At 42.5% G+C, this 15504-nt stretch overlaps 1 protein-coding gene across 1 annotated transcript; it reads right to left on the bottom strand.

Annotated features, from left to right (window-relative positions):
- Positions 1–9164: 9164 nt before the first annotated feature.
- Positions 9165–10580, bottom strand: LOC106827351 (olfactory receptor 11A1-like). Its single transcript, XM_014835133.3, has one exon. It carries the CDS (start codon positions 10113–10115, stop codon positions 9165–9167), a length of 951 nt encoding a protein of 316 aa, XP_014690619.1. The 5' UTR covers positions 10116–10580.
- Positions 10581–15504: the final 4924 nt, after the last annotated feature.

The raw sequence follows: 15504 nt of genomic DNA, 5'->3' as shown, positions 1-15504 counted from the left end.
TTACAGATGATAAAACAGAGGCTCAAAGAGGTCAGACAATTTGCCCAAGATTACACAACTAAGAAGTACCAGAGCTGGTGATGTGGGCTCAGCAAGCTGAGGAGTCGAAAGAAAGATTTCTTGGACTCTCAAGGTCTGGTAGTAGTGCCCCTTTATTCAGAGAATGGCATGGGGACAGGACCCATAGGTAGTGAAGAGCTGCAATGTGTTGAAGGTTAGGGCTAAATTTATAAGGCATAGGTAAGTGAGTTATTTTTTACCAGACAAAGGAGAAATCATGTAAAAAAGTCGTTACAATGGTATCAGTGCAGGTGGAATCTGGTTATCGGGTGGTCGTATAACTTTGGATACGAATCAGGTCAGGACGTCCTATGTGAGATATATAAGAAGATGATATAGATCGGTATGTAGGCCAGGACGCCTTGGGCTTCTCTCCCTGGGGCAGCCTTGATCCTCATCAGTGGGACTCAAATTCAAGACCACAAGAGAATGCTATTTTAGAAATACTGTGAGCAGTAGATTTTGAAAAATATGTTTCTATTTCTCACTCTGCTGTATCTACTGGGATTCTCTTAGATTGAAAGGGTCAAGAGACTAAGTGATAACCCCAATGGATTCCCAGCCAGCTGTCAAATGTGGAACTGACCACTGAGCCACAATATTTTCATCTGATAAATGAAGAGAGGGATACTCTCTCCAGTGCTTGACTTAGCCATGCTTCTGGGCAAGCTGGTGCTCTCTCTTCCTTCACCCTGAGACATCCAGATTCTGGAATAACTCCCACAAGGGCTGGCTCATGGGGAAAGCTGAGTTAAAGAAGAAAAAGATTTTTACAAGGGAGTTAGTCAGTCCTTAATGTTCTCTAAGCGGAGAATATGGTATGTATAGTATGCAGATTTCCCCAAACATATTCGATCATGGAACAGTGTGTGTGCGCGTGTGAGTCTGTGTGTGTATGTGTATGGTTTTTCTCAGGGAACAATTTTTCAGCATAACTACACCTTAGGAAACGCTGTTATAAACTTTCCTCTCATCTGCTGGCGTCAGTCTGAGGAATAATTGCCCCTCACTTGGAGCTGCTGTCATGTCGACAGGCCCCTGAAGTGGAAGAGCTGAGGAAAGATTTCTCGCTTGACTCACATTTTCTATCTCACTCATCCCAATGGCTTCAACTAGTATCACTCTGTGCCAAAGATTCACAAATCTCTATGCACAACCTGATCTCTCATTTGAACTCCACACCCGCACCTTAAATCCAGTATCCATAATTCAGTTTAGTAAACTTTGCAGGCTCCCACTCAAGCCTGCTCCTCCTCGGTATTGACCGTCTCAGGGAAAGGCCTGACTGACCTCCCAGTTGCCCAAGTCAGAAACCAGGCATCCTCTTAGACTACTCTCTCTCCCACACCCCCACCTATTATCAACCACGAAGTCCTATACATCATACCTTTGCCTAAGTGTCTCAAATCAGGCCATTTCTCTCCAACTCCAGAGCCATTACACTAATCCTTATCTCTCACCTGGGTTACTGGATTCCAGCCTCCTTCACGATCAGCTTGGAGATTTTCTCACTCAGCCCCAAGGAGGAGAGGCTTTTAAAATACAAATTTAATCGTGTTACTTCCCAGCTTAAAACTCTTCAATGGCTTCTCATAGTTTTTAAGCAGCTCCTGTTAATTCCTAACACTCTCAGCTGGCTACTCCTTCCCCACCCCCACCCCCACCCCCGTGGTCTTGCTGCACTGGACTGAATTCCTTTATGTTGCTTGAATAAATCAATCTTGTTTTCCCTCTCTCTCTCCCTGCTGTCTCTGGAATATCCTCTCATCTCTTCACCTGACTAATTTCTACACATTCTCCACATCTTATTTCCTCCAGGAAACCTTCCAAATGGAACAGGGTACTCTTGCTATGTGCTCCCATTGCCCACAGGCATCCTTCTATCATTCACGCTTTTATAATTGTCTGTCTTCTGTATAGACTCAAAGCTCTGTAGGTAGGTTCTGTGTTGCTCTGCGTATGTTGAATGATTGTGTCTGACACATAAGAGGTGCTCTATAAATGTTTACATAGCTTCGAGTAGCATGAGGCCTGAAAGTTATGGGAACTGGACATTTGGGAAGGGGAGAGAGACTAGGAGAAAGAGGGATAAGCATGGGGAAAATCTATGGGGGGAGATCTTAGGAATATCAAGAAGAATACCTCAAGACAAGTATTTCTCACAGCAGAAATGGATGACCATTTTAATAGAGAGAAGTTGTCCTTTGATGTACGCTTCTCCATCATGCCAAAGGGAAGGGTTGGTCCAAGTGCTTGACAACCAGAGCTGACTATGGGAATCAAGGAAGAGTAGAGAATTATATATTCACCTAGTCCCAAACCTTCAAGTTTTTGTTGAGAACTAATGCTGTTTCTGACAATCACATGTTTGCAATCCATTTGGAGGGACAAGGGAAAAAACCAAAGAACAAGACAATGTTAGTACAACCTACGTTGTTGAATAATCTAGAAGAACGCTCAAAAACTTTGAAAAAACTAAATTAGAAAAGGGGTTTAGCAGAAGCTCCAACTCATGTTTTGGTCTTCTCTGCGTGGTATATTGATGAAGCACCGTAGGTGATAATGGAACCTGGGAGTTTAGGAGACTTGAAGCTGGCCACACAAGGAGCAGGAATACAAGTTATTGATGCCCCATGATCATGCAAAGTTACCTGCCAAAATGCATCTTAAATGGACAAAATATACATGGAGAGATCAGTGGGTCCCCAATGAGGCCGTTTTTTAAAGGCATTTTAGGTGAGTGAGTCTGTTTTTGTCATTGGAAAATAGTCACTATTGAAATACAAGAATACAGATAGAATTTCCAAGCTTTTTTCAGCAAGTTACCTAAGTATGCAAAAATATTAGAGTTCAGAAGGCATAGATGTTTGTGTAAATTAAATTTAATCTCTCTAATCAGAGATTAAAGTTAACTAGTACCACCTTGGATTTTGCTTATGGACTCTAAAGTTAGAGTTTTGAAGACAGTACAACAGAGCATCATTTTTCTTTTTTTGAGGAAGATTGGCCCTGAGCTAACATCCATGCCAATCTTCCTCTACTTTATATATGTGATGCCTGCCACAGTACGGCTTGACAAGGGGTGCATAGGTTCACACCCAGGATCCAAACCGGCAAACACCAGGCCACCAAAGCAGAACGCACGAACTTAACCATCACGCCACCAGGCCGGTCCCCAGAACATTGTTTTTAAGTAGAAAATTTTTCATGCAATTTGATTCTAATTATAATTTGTTTCTTAGAAATAAATATGAGTGCTTAAAATTCTAACGTTTGGCTTCATATCGTTTGGATATTTCTGGAGCTTCAAAAAACCATTAATATTGAGAGATGAATTAAAAATCTGGGTTTCAGAAATTAGATACGTATTATCTAAAGCCCATATCATTCCTAGGATCTAAATGAAGTAGCTATAATATATCATAGACATTATGTAAAAAAGTGCCAAACTGTTTAGCAGGTGGCATCTGGGACAATGGTCCCAGTAAGGGACTGCCATGAATGCAAGTTTGCCAATCCGTGTCATACTGGATTAAGCCCCAAAGTCAAAGCAGTATCATTGTTGGTTATTGTAGCTATAATAAAAGAAAATTCTGTCTGGGGCTGGCCCGGTGGTGCAGCAGTTAAGTGTGCACATTCTGCTTCAGGACCCTGGGGTTTGCTGGGACGGATCCCAGGTGCGGACATGGTACTACTTGGCAAGCCATGCCATAGTAGTCAGCCAACATATAAAGTAGAGGAAGATGGGCACGGATGTTAGCTCAGGGCCAGTCTTCCTCAGCAAAAAAAAAGGAGGATTGTCAGATGTTAGCTCAGGGCTAATCTTCTTCTTCAAAAAAAAATACTGTCTTAGTCCATTGAGCTGCTATAACAAAAATACCATAGACTGGGTAGTTTATAAACAACAGAAATTTATTTCTCACAGTTCTAGAAGCTGGGAAGTTCAGAATCAAGGTGCCAGCAGATTCAATGTCTAGTGAGAAGCCACTTCCTGGTTCACAGACAGCCATCTTTTCTCTATGTCTTCACATGGTGGAAGAGGGCAAGGGAGCTCTCTAGGATCTCTTTTATAGGGGCACTAATCTCATTCATGAGGGCTCCATCCTCATGACCTAACCATCTCCAAAAGTCCCCATCCACTAAAACTGTCACATTGGGGATTAGGTTTGAACATATGAATTTGGGAGACACAAACATTCAGTCTATAGCACATACCCAGAAGAGAAACTGAATTATGGAATGTTAGAGCTAAGAGTACGACATAATAGAAATAACAGAGGGTTAGAAACCAGAAGACACTCACAGAGATACTTTGAGGAAGTCTTTTAACATCTTTGAGTCATAGTTTCTTCATCTGTACTGCAGGGACAATTTCTACTTTATAGCTAAGTGAGGACCAAATGAGAAACTATGTGGAAAAGCTTTATAAAGTTTAAAGTACGATGTGAATATTAGTTACTATTCTCAGTACAGCATATTCCTTAGAAAACACCTAGCCAGTCTTCAGACTTTTTAGACTCAGATCCTGAGACCTAAAGCACTTAAGAGATTTGCCACAGGTCTCTCAGCTAGATAGGAACTAAGCAGATACCATGACCCTCAGCTCATTTGATGGTTACAGGAATAGTCAGACCCCAGGAGGGTCTGGGGATCCCCTTGTGGTCCCCAGATGGAGTGATGTCCTTATGCTGCACACTCTTGATTTTTGCATGAAAATTGTGACTCTCTCCTATTAAGGTCCCATCTTCTTTCAGCTCAAGTGGGTGTGGATCAGTGAGAAGCCACCAAGATCGTACGACTGTGCCGAAATTAGGTAGATTTTCTTGTAATGCTGCCTGAGCTCACAGAGAGCAGGGTAACAGGTCTCTCTGAAGACCCAGCTACTCCATGTGATGGCAGGAGTGGCTGCAACCTCTTCCCCTGACCTCCATTCAGTTTTGTCTGTACGTCTATTGCCCTTAATATCCATCAGCAAAAGACTGCACAGCTCTGGGACCAGAAGCAGAGACTTATCGATCATCACTTTGCAGTCCGTTTACTTCTCCTCAGAAGGGGTCTAAGTCTGTGGATGACAAAACCTCAGGAGTGGTTAGGAGGCTAACTCATCCTGAGCCTCAAAGAACAAACATGGCTGGGTGTGGCCATGCTAACTGGGAGTATCCGGTGCCCCACAAGGACAGGCACCTTTGATAAGTCCAGAGAACTTATTGGCAAGTGCTGCCTTGTGCTCAACTTTAGAAGAGAAGTCATTTACAGAGATTGAGGCTTAAAAAATACAGTGCAAGTAACTATGACATACAAAACCATCTACAGAAGCTCATTATCCTGGAAGCTATGGCCTTTCTGAACACCCTCTCCTTATTCTCCTCTCAGTCAAGGCACACCAACTGTCCTTGACCTTACAGGACATAAATTAACCCAAACATGACCTCAGTGTTTTGTATTTTTTTTTTTTGACAGAAAAAATAAGAGAAGCTATAATGAAAGGAAAGGTGTAGTAAAAAAAAAAAGTGGTTTGTGTATGTGTGTATTTACATATATAGCAGCAAAAGTCTTTATTCAAATGAAGTTTTAAATGGAACAGAAATAAATAAAATAGATAAAAGCAGAACTACTCAGGGAGCACAGAGGTGGGGCTCAGAGACTGCGCATCCTTTTCTCCACTCTGGTGGCTTCTTAGGCACATTCGCCCAACTTGAAGGATAGAAAATCACTGTCCAGGTGGCCAGATCCTGGGGTCCCTTGTAGGGCTGGGGTTTATTTTTAGTTGTTGGACCAGGGCCGTGGCTCCTCCAGTCCTGCAGGCCTCACTAACTTGGAAAGGGACTTTCCTGGCCTCTTGTTTTATTACCATGTCTCAATGGAAATGGGAAGCCATTTCAACACCCAACATCTTCCCTTCCCCATTTTGGAGGCTGGGAGCTGTGGCTTCCTACAGAAGGAATAGTGGGGAAATATTCCCCCCAGCTGATAGAAATTGTGCTGGCCATAGATATCCTGACGCTTTGTTACTCACCTCGAGGCTGTAAACTTGGAGGTGCAGTGGGGGTCTTGGGGCTGGTGGGGAATGTCAAGGGCTCTGGCATGTGCTGTGATACACTACACTCTCTCCTAGCCAAATATAACAAAGTGGTGATCCTACAAGCAATGCTGGTGTATACAATGGGAGTTCCTTATGTGTTTCTGGGCAAGGAGAAAAGCCACTGAGTTGGTAGGTGGTGTGGTATAGGGGAGAGAGGCCTGGACTCAAATGGAAGAGCTGGGTTCTAGCCTTTGCTCTATAATTACAGAGGGATAGTCCACTCAATCCCCTAGGGGATCACTTCTCTATCTGTGAAAGAAGATAGACCAGATAATCCATGCATTCTCTCCAGGCCTTAAAAATTTTGAATATTTGTAAGTTTCTAGAATCAAAAATGAATTCCTATGACATTAGTTTTGGCTAGGATTTGGTGCAGAAGGTGGAAGCTGGAAGAAGAGTTACAAGAGCAGCCATTTACTGAACTCTTCCTATGGGTCAGACAGGGCACGCTGCATGTTCTCACTTAGTGGCAGTGTGAGGTAGGCACGGCATTTCCTCCTTTACTAGAGAAAGGCTAAGGGCATAACTTGCCCAAAGCACACTGCTAAAAAGAGGCAGAGCCTGAATTAAACACTTTCCCATGACACAAAAGCCTGCTCTCCTATCCAGCTTCCCCCAGAGCTAATCTGACATCAACAGTTGCTGCAGCTGAGCCACCTGCAGATAACCGTCAGCTGACAACTTTTACTTTCACCAGGAGTAGCCCAAGATTATCTCACACTGCTTTCCTAGTTTACAAGAGGAGAAAGACAAGGCAATTCTCTCTTCATGAAGCAAAGTCTGACAATGTTTTCAGACACCGAGCACAGTCTCATATGTGTTGTTTCCCAGACAGGGTTTTCAGTAACTTCCATGAATGGCAAACATAATCTCTTTGCTTAACTCAAAAAAAGAAGAAAGCTTCAGGAGAAAAGTTAAGGCAAGAGATATTCCTATCCTCAGCACTGAGGGAGTGTAATTGGAGGAGCAAGACAAGGAGGCAGGCAGCGCATCTGAGTGTGCAACGCTGACTTCAGCTTTTCTACTCTAAAGTCAACTCAGCTCTTTAGAGTTGCAAAGAACAAACACAGGCCCACCACACACTATGTTCTAACTACTGAGAGCATGTGCCAGCAGGAAGGGGAGTGAGGACAAGCAGAGCCTGGCAGAAGGAGGCAGCACCCAAATACCAAGCCCCAGCTTCCACCTGAGCCTGCCGCTACAGCAGTATGGGAGATGGAGCAAAGCAGATGCTGTCATGGGTCCTTTGCCTTGCCTCATCTCCCCAAACCTTCGATTCCCACTTCTAAATCCCAGAGGGCAAAGTATTAGATTAGTAGATTTGCCTAGGTCAAATCTACTCCAGAGAAAGGAACTGAAACTCCGTATTCTTTTTTTTTCAAGATTTTATTTTTCCTTTTTCTCCCCAAAGCCCCCTGGTACATAGTTGCATATTTTTAGTTGTGGGTCCTTCTGGTTTCAGCATGTGGGATGCCGCCTCAGTGTGGCTTGATGAACAGTGTCATGTCCCTGCCTAGAATCCAAACCAGCGAAACCATGGGCCGCCGAAGCAGAGTGCACGAACTTAACCACTCAGCCACGGGGCCGGCCTCTGAAACTCCATATTCTTGATGCATAATTAATATCTTATAATTATTATTACTATTATCATTTTTAAATAAGTTTATTTTTTGCAGTAGTTTTAGGTTCTTAGCAAAATTGAGCAGAAAGTACAGAGAGTTCCCATATATCCCCTGGCCATACACTTGTGCAGTCTCCCCTACTATCAACATCCCACACCAGAGTGGTATATTATTTATAATCAATGAACCTAAATTGACACATCATTATCACCCAAAGTCCACAATTTACGTTTGAGTTCACTCTTGGTGTTGTATGTTCTATTGGTTTTCACAAATGTATAATACCATGTATCTTCTATGGTAGTACCATACAGAACAGTTTCACTGCCCCCAAATCTTCTGTGCTCTGCTTATTCACCCCTCCCCCCACCCTAACTTTTGGCCACCTCTGATGTTTTTACTGTCTCCGTTGTTTTGCTTTTTTCAGAATGTCAAATAGTTGGGATCATATAGTATGTAGTCTTTTCAGATTGGCTTCTTTCACTTAGTAAAATGCATTTAAGTTTCCGCCATGTTTCTCATATTTTGATAGCTCATTTCTTTTTAGTGCTAAATAATATTCTATTGCCTGGATGTACCACAGTTTATTTTTCCATCCATTTACTGAAGGACATCTTGGTTGCTTCCAAATTTTGGCAATTATGAATAAAGCTGCTATAAACATCCATGTGCAGTTTTTTGTGCAAATATAAGTTTTCTCAACTTATTTGGGTAAATAAAAACGAGTGAAATTTCTGAATCATATGGTAAAAGTATGTTTAGTTTTATACGAAACTTCCAAACCGTCTTCCAAAGTAGCTGTACCATTTTTCATTCCTACCAGCAATGAATGAGAGTTCCTGTTGCTCTACACCCTTGTGAGCATTTGGCGTTGTCTGTGTTCCAGATTTTGGCCATTCTAATAGGTGTGTAGTGGTCATCCTGTTATTTTTAATTTTGAATCACAAATGTGGTTTTACATTTGTATATGTAGTTTAGTTATTTGATTAATGTTTGTATTCCCTTTATAAACTGTGAGTTCAGTGAGAGCAGGGGCTGCCTCTGCTTTTGTTAATTTTATCACTTATATGTAGCATAGTGCCTTGAACATAATAGACCCTCAATGAATATTTCAATGAGTGAGTGACCAGCCTCATCAACTCATTTTGAAGGTGAACTTTTACACAAGGATCCAGGTCTACTGAAGATAGTGGAGCAGAATCCGACCTGCTTAGACCATTCCTATGACACCAGCTCACCTGAGGCTGTCAGAACTCGGCAGTCTCCACAGCCATAGTCAGAGGCATCTGGGCATCTGGCTTTGGTAGTTCCTGGTTTAGGCAGTTGTCTTTATGCAAATTCTAAATTATTCAACCCACTTCACCATCCCTTGGCCAGACACAGCTCTTTTCCTTTTTGCTTCATCTGAGGAAAGCAGACTTCTTACTCAAGCACTTCTTTAGGGTTTCGTGGATGTCCTTGTTTCTCAGGCTGTAGATGATGGGGTTGAACATGGGTGTCAGGATGGTGTAGAGCAGAGAGAACCCTTTGTGCAAGAGTTGGGAAGAGTTGGCTGAGGGCATGAGGTATGTGCCAATCAGTGTCCCATAAAACAACGTGACCACCGTGAGGTGGGAGGAGCAGGTGGAGAAGGCCTTTTGCCGACCTGTGCCAGAGGGAATTCTTAGGATAGCAACAAGAATGCAGGAGTAGGAGGCCATGATGAGGAGAAATGGGACCAGAGTCACTGCAGAAGAGGTGGCATAGGCAATGGTCTCAGTCAGTGAGGTGTCCATGCAGGAGAGATGGACCAGAGGGGTGAAGTCACAAAAGAAGTGATCAATTTCATTGGGTCCACAGAAGGTTAGTTGAGACAGTAGGACCATAGTGATTGCTGTGAGGAAGAAACAGCAGAGCCAAGAGCTGGCAGCCAGCCTCGTGCAGAGGGGGCCAGTCATGAGGATGGGATAGTGGAGAGGTTGGCAGATAGCCAGGTATCGGTCATAGGACATCACAGCCAGCAAGAGGCACTCTGTTGCAGCCAGGGATCCAAAGAAGTAGAATTGTGTCAGACAGCCAGCTACAGAGATAGTTTTCTGTTCAGCTATGACGATCAGCAACATCTTGGGAACAATGTTGGAGGTATACCAGATCTCCAGAAAGGACAAATTCACCAGGAAGAAGTACATGGGGGTGTGGAGGTGATAGCTGACCAAAACTAGCAAGACAATGAGGATGTTTCCAGAAACAGTTAACATGTAGAAAACTAAAAATATCATAAAGAGGAAAATATTCAGCTGTCGGACGGAAGAGAATCCTCGAAGCACAAATTCCACTATAGTTGTCTGGTTTTCCCAGAGTGAGATCGCCATGCCTTGGCTGCCCTACACACCCAGTGGTAAAACACGCCAAATGCAGGAAGTTCTAGCTCACACACAAACACGGGCTGACAGCAGATGACTTTCACTCCCCACTTAGGTTTTTGAAGTTTTTTATTTGAGTTGAGGAGTATCTTCTTTCTTTTTACAAGGCCTAAAATGGGAAAGAAAAGAATTTGCAGTAAGAACTTATGAGCACCTCAATCCCCCTTCTTCTCTTATCTATTTCTTCACTTCATCAGGAGCAATGTCAGGCTTTGGGGAAACCAGGAAATGGAAGAAAGGGGAAGAAGAGGGGAAGGAAGAACAAAGGAAAAAGAAAGGGAAGAATCACCTGATCTACCCTTATCCTGAATGTACTATGATAGCCTGGGGAATTATGGGAAGAAATGAAGGAGATCCAAAAGGAAGATGAACACATTCCAGAGGGTTTATGAGCTCTCAGACAGGATCTAGCAAATCAAGGGCCCAGGACCAAGAGCTCCCCCTCCCTCCTCAAGCACTGGTTATCTTTAGGGAAAACGCTCCTATCAGATCTATTGAGTATTCCTCTCCTTTCAGCTTCTTAGTGAGGTGAGAGGAAAGTTTCTTATCTCTGTTTTGGTTTCCAAAGTACTAGCAAGAGAAAACCATATGAGTGTGAGGTTTAAGATCCTCTGATTATGAGGCCAGTGCCCAGGCTGATGTAATTCAGGGGCAGGAATGTTTTCTCTTACAATTTTAAATAGATAAAATTAGGCCATTAAAAAGACTTTTTAGGGGGCCAGCCTAGTGGCATAGTGGTTAAATTCCTGTGCTCTGCTTCAGCAGCCCAGGGTTCATGGGTTCAGACCCTGGGCGTGGACTTACACACTTCTCATCAAGCTATGCTGTGGAGGCATCCCACATACAAAACAGAGGAAGACTGGCAATAGATGTTAGCTCAGGGCCAATCTTATTTACCAAAAAAAAAAAAGAAAAGAAAAGATTTTATTTGGGGCTAAATGGGAAAAGAAGATTTGAAGATTTGGAACCAGGTGGCCTAAGGCACTGTGTGCAACCAACCAACTGAGTATAAGATAGCCTCAGGTTCTTTTGAGTGAGATAAGGAAGTCTTCTCCTCAATTCCATCTTGGTCTACACCATACACCCTACCATGAGTTTAAGACAGATAGAGAACTGCCCAAAACACACTGCTGTCCACAGAGGGTCTGAGACTGAAACCACTTTACCATTCTCAACCCCCTTGTACTGGATCTGTATCTCCTTAAGATAGCTGTGGAGGGACCAGATTGCTGCAGGTTAGCAAGTGGAGATGGGAAGACCCACGTGCAATTCAGAAAGCACTCTGTGAGTGTAATAATGAGGTACTTATTATGAGTGGCCAGAAAGCCCTAAACAAAGTCAGGGGCTCTGCTTTATAAGAAACATCCTGTGCAAGTTAACACCTCTGAGATGCAGTTTTTCATCTGTAAAATAAGATACAGGGTAGGAGAAGAATTTAACATGTGCTTAGCATGTGCAAAAATCGTATAAATGATTGTGAAATCATAGGGCTGCCAATATCACTTAAATCTACCAAGGAATTGCCCTTACTTTGAAGGAGGTATTGACAACAAATCCTGGTTTCTTTTGCTGCATCCTGCAGCGTATATGCATGTAATTGTGTGAGTAATTAAGCTCTTCCTGCTATGTCTTATACTAAAAGGTTTTGGCAATACATCAATCTCATTTTAAAATTGATCCAGTGTCCTAGGTACCATTCTGTGGAGCCCTAGTTCCAGCTTTTCAAGTGGCTCAGAACTAACCTGGAATCTGTGCTGACCAACAGTCCAGGTACTCAGATGATGCTCAGCAGCTGGCGATCAGAATCTGAGCCCATTGAGCGAAGCATGGTGAAGATACAAAGAGAGGACTTCGCTCCATCCCCTGCAAAGCACAAATAAGGATCTGAGACCTCAGAGATAGGGCTTCGGTTCTGACAGAACACAGCTAGACTCCTGAGTGCTGCTAATGATGACGTTATTACTTGATACCAGGCACTGTCTTAAGTGCTGAAAATATATAACTCAATCATCACGACAAGCCTATGTGGTGATACTCTTAATATCCTTTCTTTCCAGATGGAGTCACAGAGAAGTTAAATAACTTACCCATGGTTATCAGCTAGAAAGTGACAGAGATGAGATTCAGTATTGCTCTGGAGCTCTCAGTCCTAATTACTAACACTGCCTCCTATAGGGCCCTGGTACATAGGCTAGCTTGCATTATCTCACAGAGATGGGAAGAGGAAAGTTTCCACAAGCAGCCTCTCATCCAGCTTTTCACTTCAAAGCAAGTGAGGCTTGCTTTGTTGGTTGGTGAGGGAGCAATCCCATAAAGGGTCACGAACTCTGACAAGATAAGGTTTCTACCTGTCTCCTGGAGTTGCTTTCACACTGCTACTTTTATGTCCTTTCTTTATAATCTTACAAAAAAAGTCAGGTCAGCCTATTACCTTAAAAAAATCTAAAAACACTTTTTGAGAATGTGCACAGGGAATTACCACTTGCTCTTACCGGAAAATTACATTTCTGCTGCAGGGCTGCTGCACCAACTGGATGCGGTGCAGAAAGGTATGATGGAGAATGAAAAGCCACTGAAAGGTAGGAGACAACAGACAAGAAAGGCAGTGAAGCCTGGTTAAGAGCACAGGCTCTAAAACTAAATAGGCCTGGATTCAAATCCCTGTTCACTCACGAAGACATGTGAGCAAAGACGTCTTATAACCTTTAAGAGAAGAACAACTCTGCTGCCTCCAAGTCTGTGAAAATGTGGTTTTAGAGGTCAACAGAGAAGTTGATGACACTAACCTCCCTACCCTAGCATGCAGCCACTCTCTCTTCTATCTCCTGAGCAGAAGTGAGAAAACCGAGAAAGGCTATTATTGAAAAAGCTAGAGATGTGGACTCTGCTAACATGCTCCTATGTTAACTTTGCTCGTGTATGCTGCATGACTCCAGAGCCAGACACCAAAGTCACACAATATGTCTGCAATTCATGTTAGCACAGGGCTGAGTCCAGAGTAAGTGCTCAATAAATGGCAGAGCTTCTCTCCTCTCCTCTTCCTCTCTCTCTTCCACTTCCTTTTTTCCTCCCAATTATGCCAGCACAGAGAGCTCTTTTAGGAAGGCTCACCGGAGATGTCCAACAAAAGAAACTTATGAAGACAATTAAAGGAGACTAAAGCACTGGAGAAAGTGGATTTGATGATTTTTAACATCCCTTTCAAACTTGAAATTTTTTTCTAATTGAGAAGCATTCCATTCCCCCAGGACACACACACAAATCAAGCTTGTGGGAAGAAGAGGCTTATCACAAAGCAAAGGAAAAACACAAATACTCCGTGAATAATCACAGGTTTTGTTGCTTCCACTAACAAAAAAGTAAGGGATGACATGAAGTGACTCAAGTGCCATCTAGACAGGGTCCGTTCTCTTAACTGAATTAAGAGGTCAATGAATTAACCAATCAATTCAGCCAACGTTTGGCTTGATAACAGCCGTTGACTCTTGCCAGCTATTACTTAATTCAGGTGAATAGTTGGTCAACCAGATAGACAAATAGTTTGATTTTTGTCATTAAACTGATAATTGATTTTGTATGCACGGGAATTGTACCCCTGGCCTCATCTAGGGAGGGCAGGCTCAAAACAGGAAAAACTGAAGTGTATAGCAGCAGAATAAATGAGCTTTACCTGTCAGTGCCTCAGAGGGATCCACTCCTACTTTGGGGAGCCAGGCCGAGACAATGGCGTATCCATCTCCTCTGGATTCAGAGAAATGGGATAGACATCTGAAATCCCACTTTTATTCAAAAGTACACGTCCCTGTGCACTTGACAAAAGCTAAGTCGGGCTGTTTTTCTGCATGAACCTAGGTGCCAGTTGAGTTTTGGGCCCATCTCTCAACCTCCTTCCTCTGTGTAAACTTCAGTCCCACTGTGAGCAAAGCCATCACCTCCCCTGACACTGGTGCTCGTGGGCATTTCCCAAATGACCCTGGTGGGGAATTGCTGTTTATTTTGCAAACTATATGAAACCAAATTTCCTTTACCTTAAAGGAAATCTCTTTTTCTCTTGCTTTGTTTTAAGCTTCTACTTTAATGCTCTGTTGTATTTATATGACCTTTATAAAGAGATTTAACTTGATAAAAATGCATGATTATGTTATGCTTTGGGAGAATGGATTAAAATAATATTTTGAGGAAGTATTCAATTCTTTTTATTCTCTGGAAGAAACATTATTATGCATTTCCTTATTGTGTAGTTTTGATAGGAAACAGAAACAAGTATCAGTGATAGTAAACACATTATCAAAACCATTAATTGGGATTCTAAAGAACTTATGTCCTCCTGGATTCTTGTCATTGATGCAAAATAGTAACTAAGGCTAGCCTTGTTATAGGAAACGTAAGTTTGTAAGCAGCAACCTTATTGAATTAAAATTATCATTTACTGACTGGCATTAACAAACTGGAGAGATATTTTCTCAAACTAAGAAATTAATACAGCTGTCCAATAAGTGTAACAAATGAAACAATAATAAAATAATCAATGAATTGAAACTACCTCATTTGTTCTTTTTTTTCCTCAAGATTGGCACCTGAGCTAACATCTGTTGCCAATCTTTTGTTTTTTTCTGCTTCCTCTCCCCAAAGCCCCTCAGTACATAGTTGCATATTCTAGCTGTAAGTGTCTCTGATTGTGTTATATGGGGCACCGTCTCAGCACGGCTTGATGAGCAGTGCCATGTCCACGCCCAGGATCTGAACCAGCGAAACCCTGGGCCACCCAAGCAGAGCGCGTGAACTTAACCACTTGGCCATGGGGCCAGCCCCTCATTTGTTCTTTAGAACTGAAGTATTTTCTCTATGAACCAGTACCCAGACTTCCTGAAACCCTGGTATTTGCCACTATTTGAATGTCTTTCCTGAAATCTACTAGGAAACCACTGTATGCCTACGCCAGGCATTGTGCTAAGCCTGTATTATCTGTAATCTTCACAACCCCTCTGCATGCTGCCTATTTTACAAATGAAGAAATACAGGCTTTGAGAGATGAAGTGACATGTTCAAAGTTACTCAGGCAGAATATGAGGGAGCTGGAATCCAACTGAAAGCTCCATGAGGACAGAGCCTGTCTATTTTAGTTATTACTCTATCTACAGCACAGTCTGGCACATAGTCAGATTTTTAATAAATATTTATAAGTCAAACAAATGACTAAACATGTGAGCAGATGTTTGACTTCAAATCCAATGTTATTTCTGTTTTAGCAAGCCCCTTCCTCCAACCTTCACAAAATGGTACTGTTACTCAGACAAGTTACAGAAAGGGCTCTAGAACCTGAGTTGAGGCTGAAGAG

The sequence above is a fragment of the Equus asinus genome, chromosome 16 (assembly GCF_041296235.1).
Source record: "Equus asinus isolate D_3611 breed Donkey chromosome 16, EquAss-T2T_v2, whole genome shotgun sequence".
Taxonomy (NCBI): domain Eukaryota; kingdom Metazoa; phylum Chordata; class Mammalia; order Perissodactyla; family Equidae; genus Equus; species Equus asinus.
This window is presented reverse-complemented; position numbering and strand designations above follow the sequence as displayed.

Bases quoted from the DNA above. Each gene is read 5' to 3' on its own strand.
- LOC106827351 (XM_014835133.3), bottom strand. From the start codon at position 10,115: ATGGCGATCTCACTCTGGGAAAACCAGACAACTATAGTGGAATTTGTG.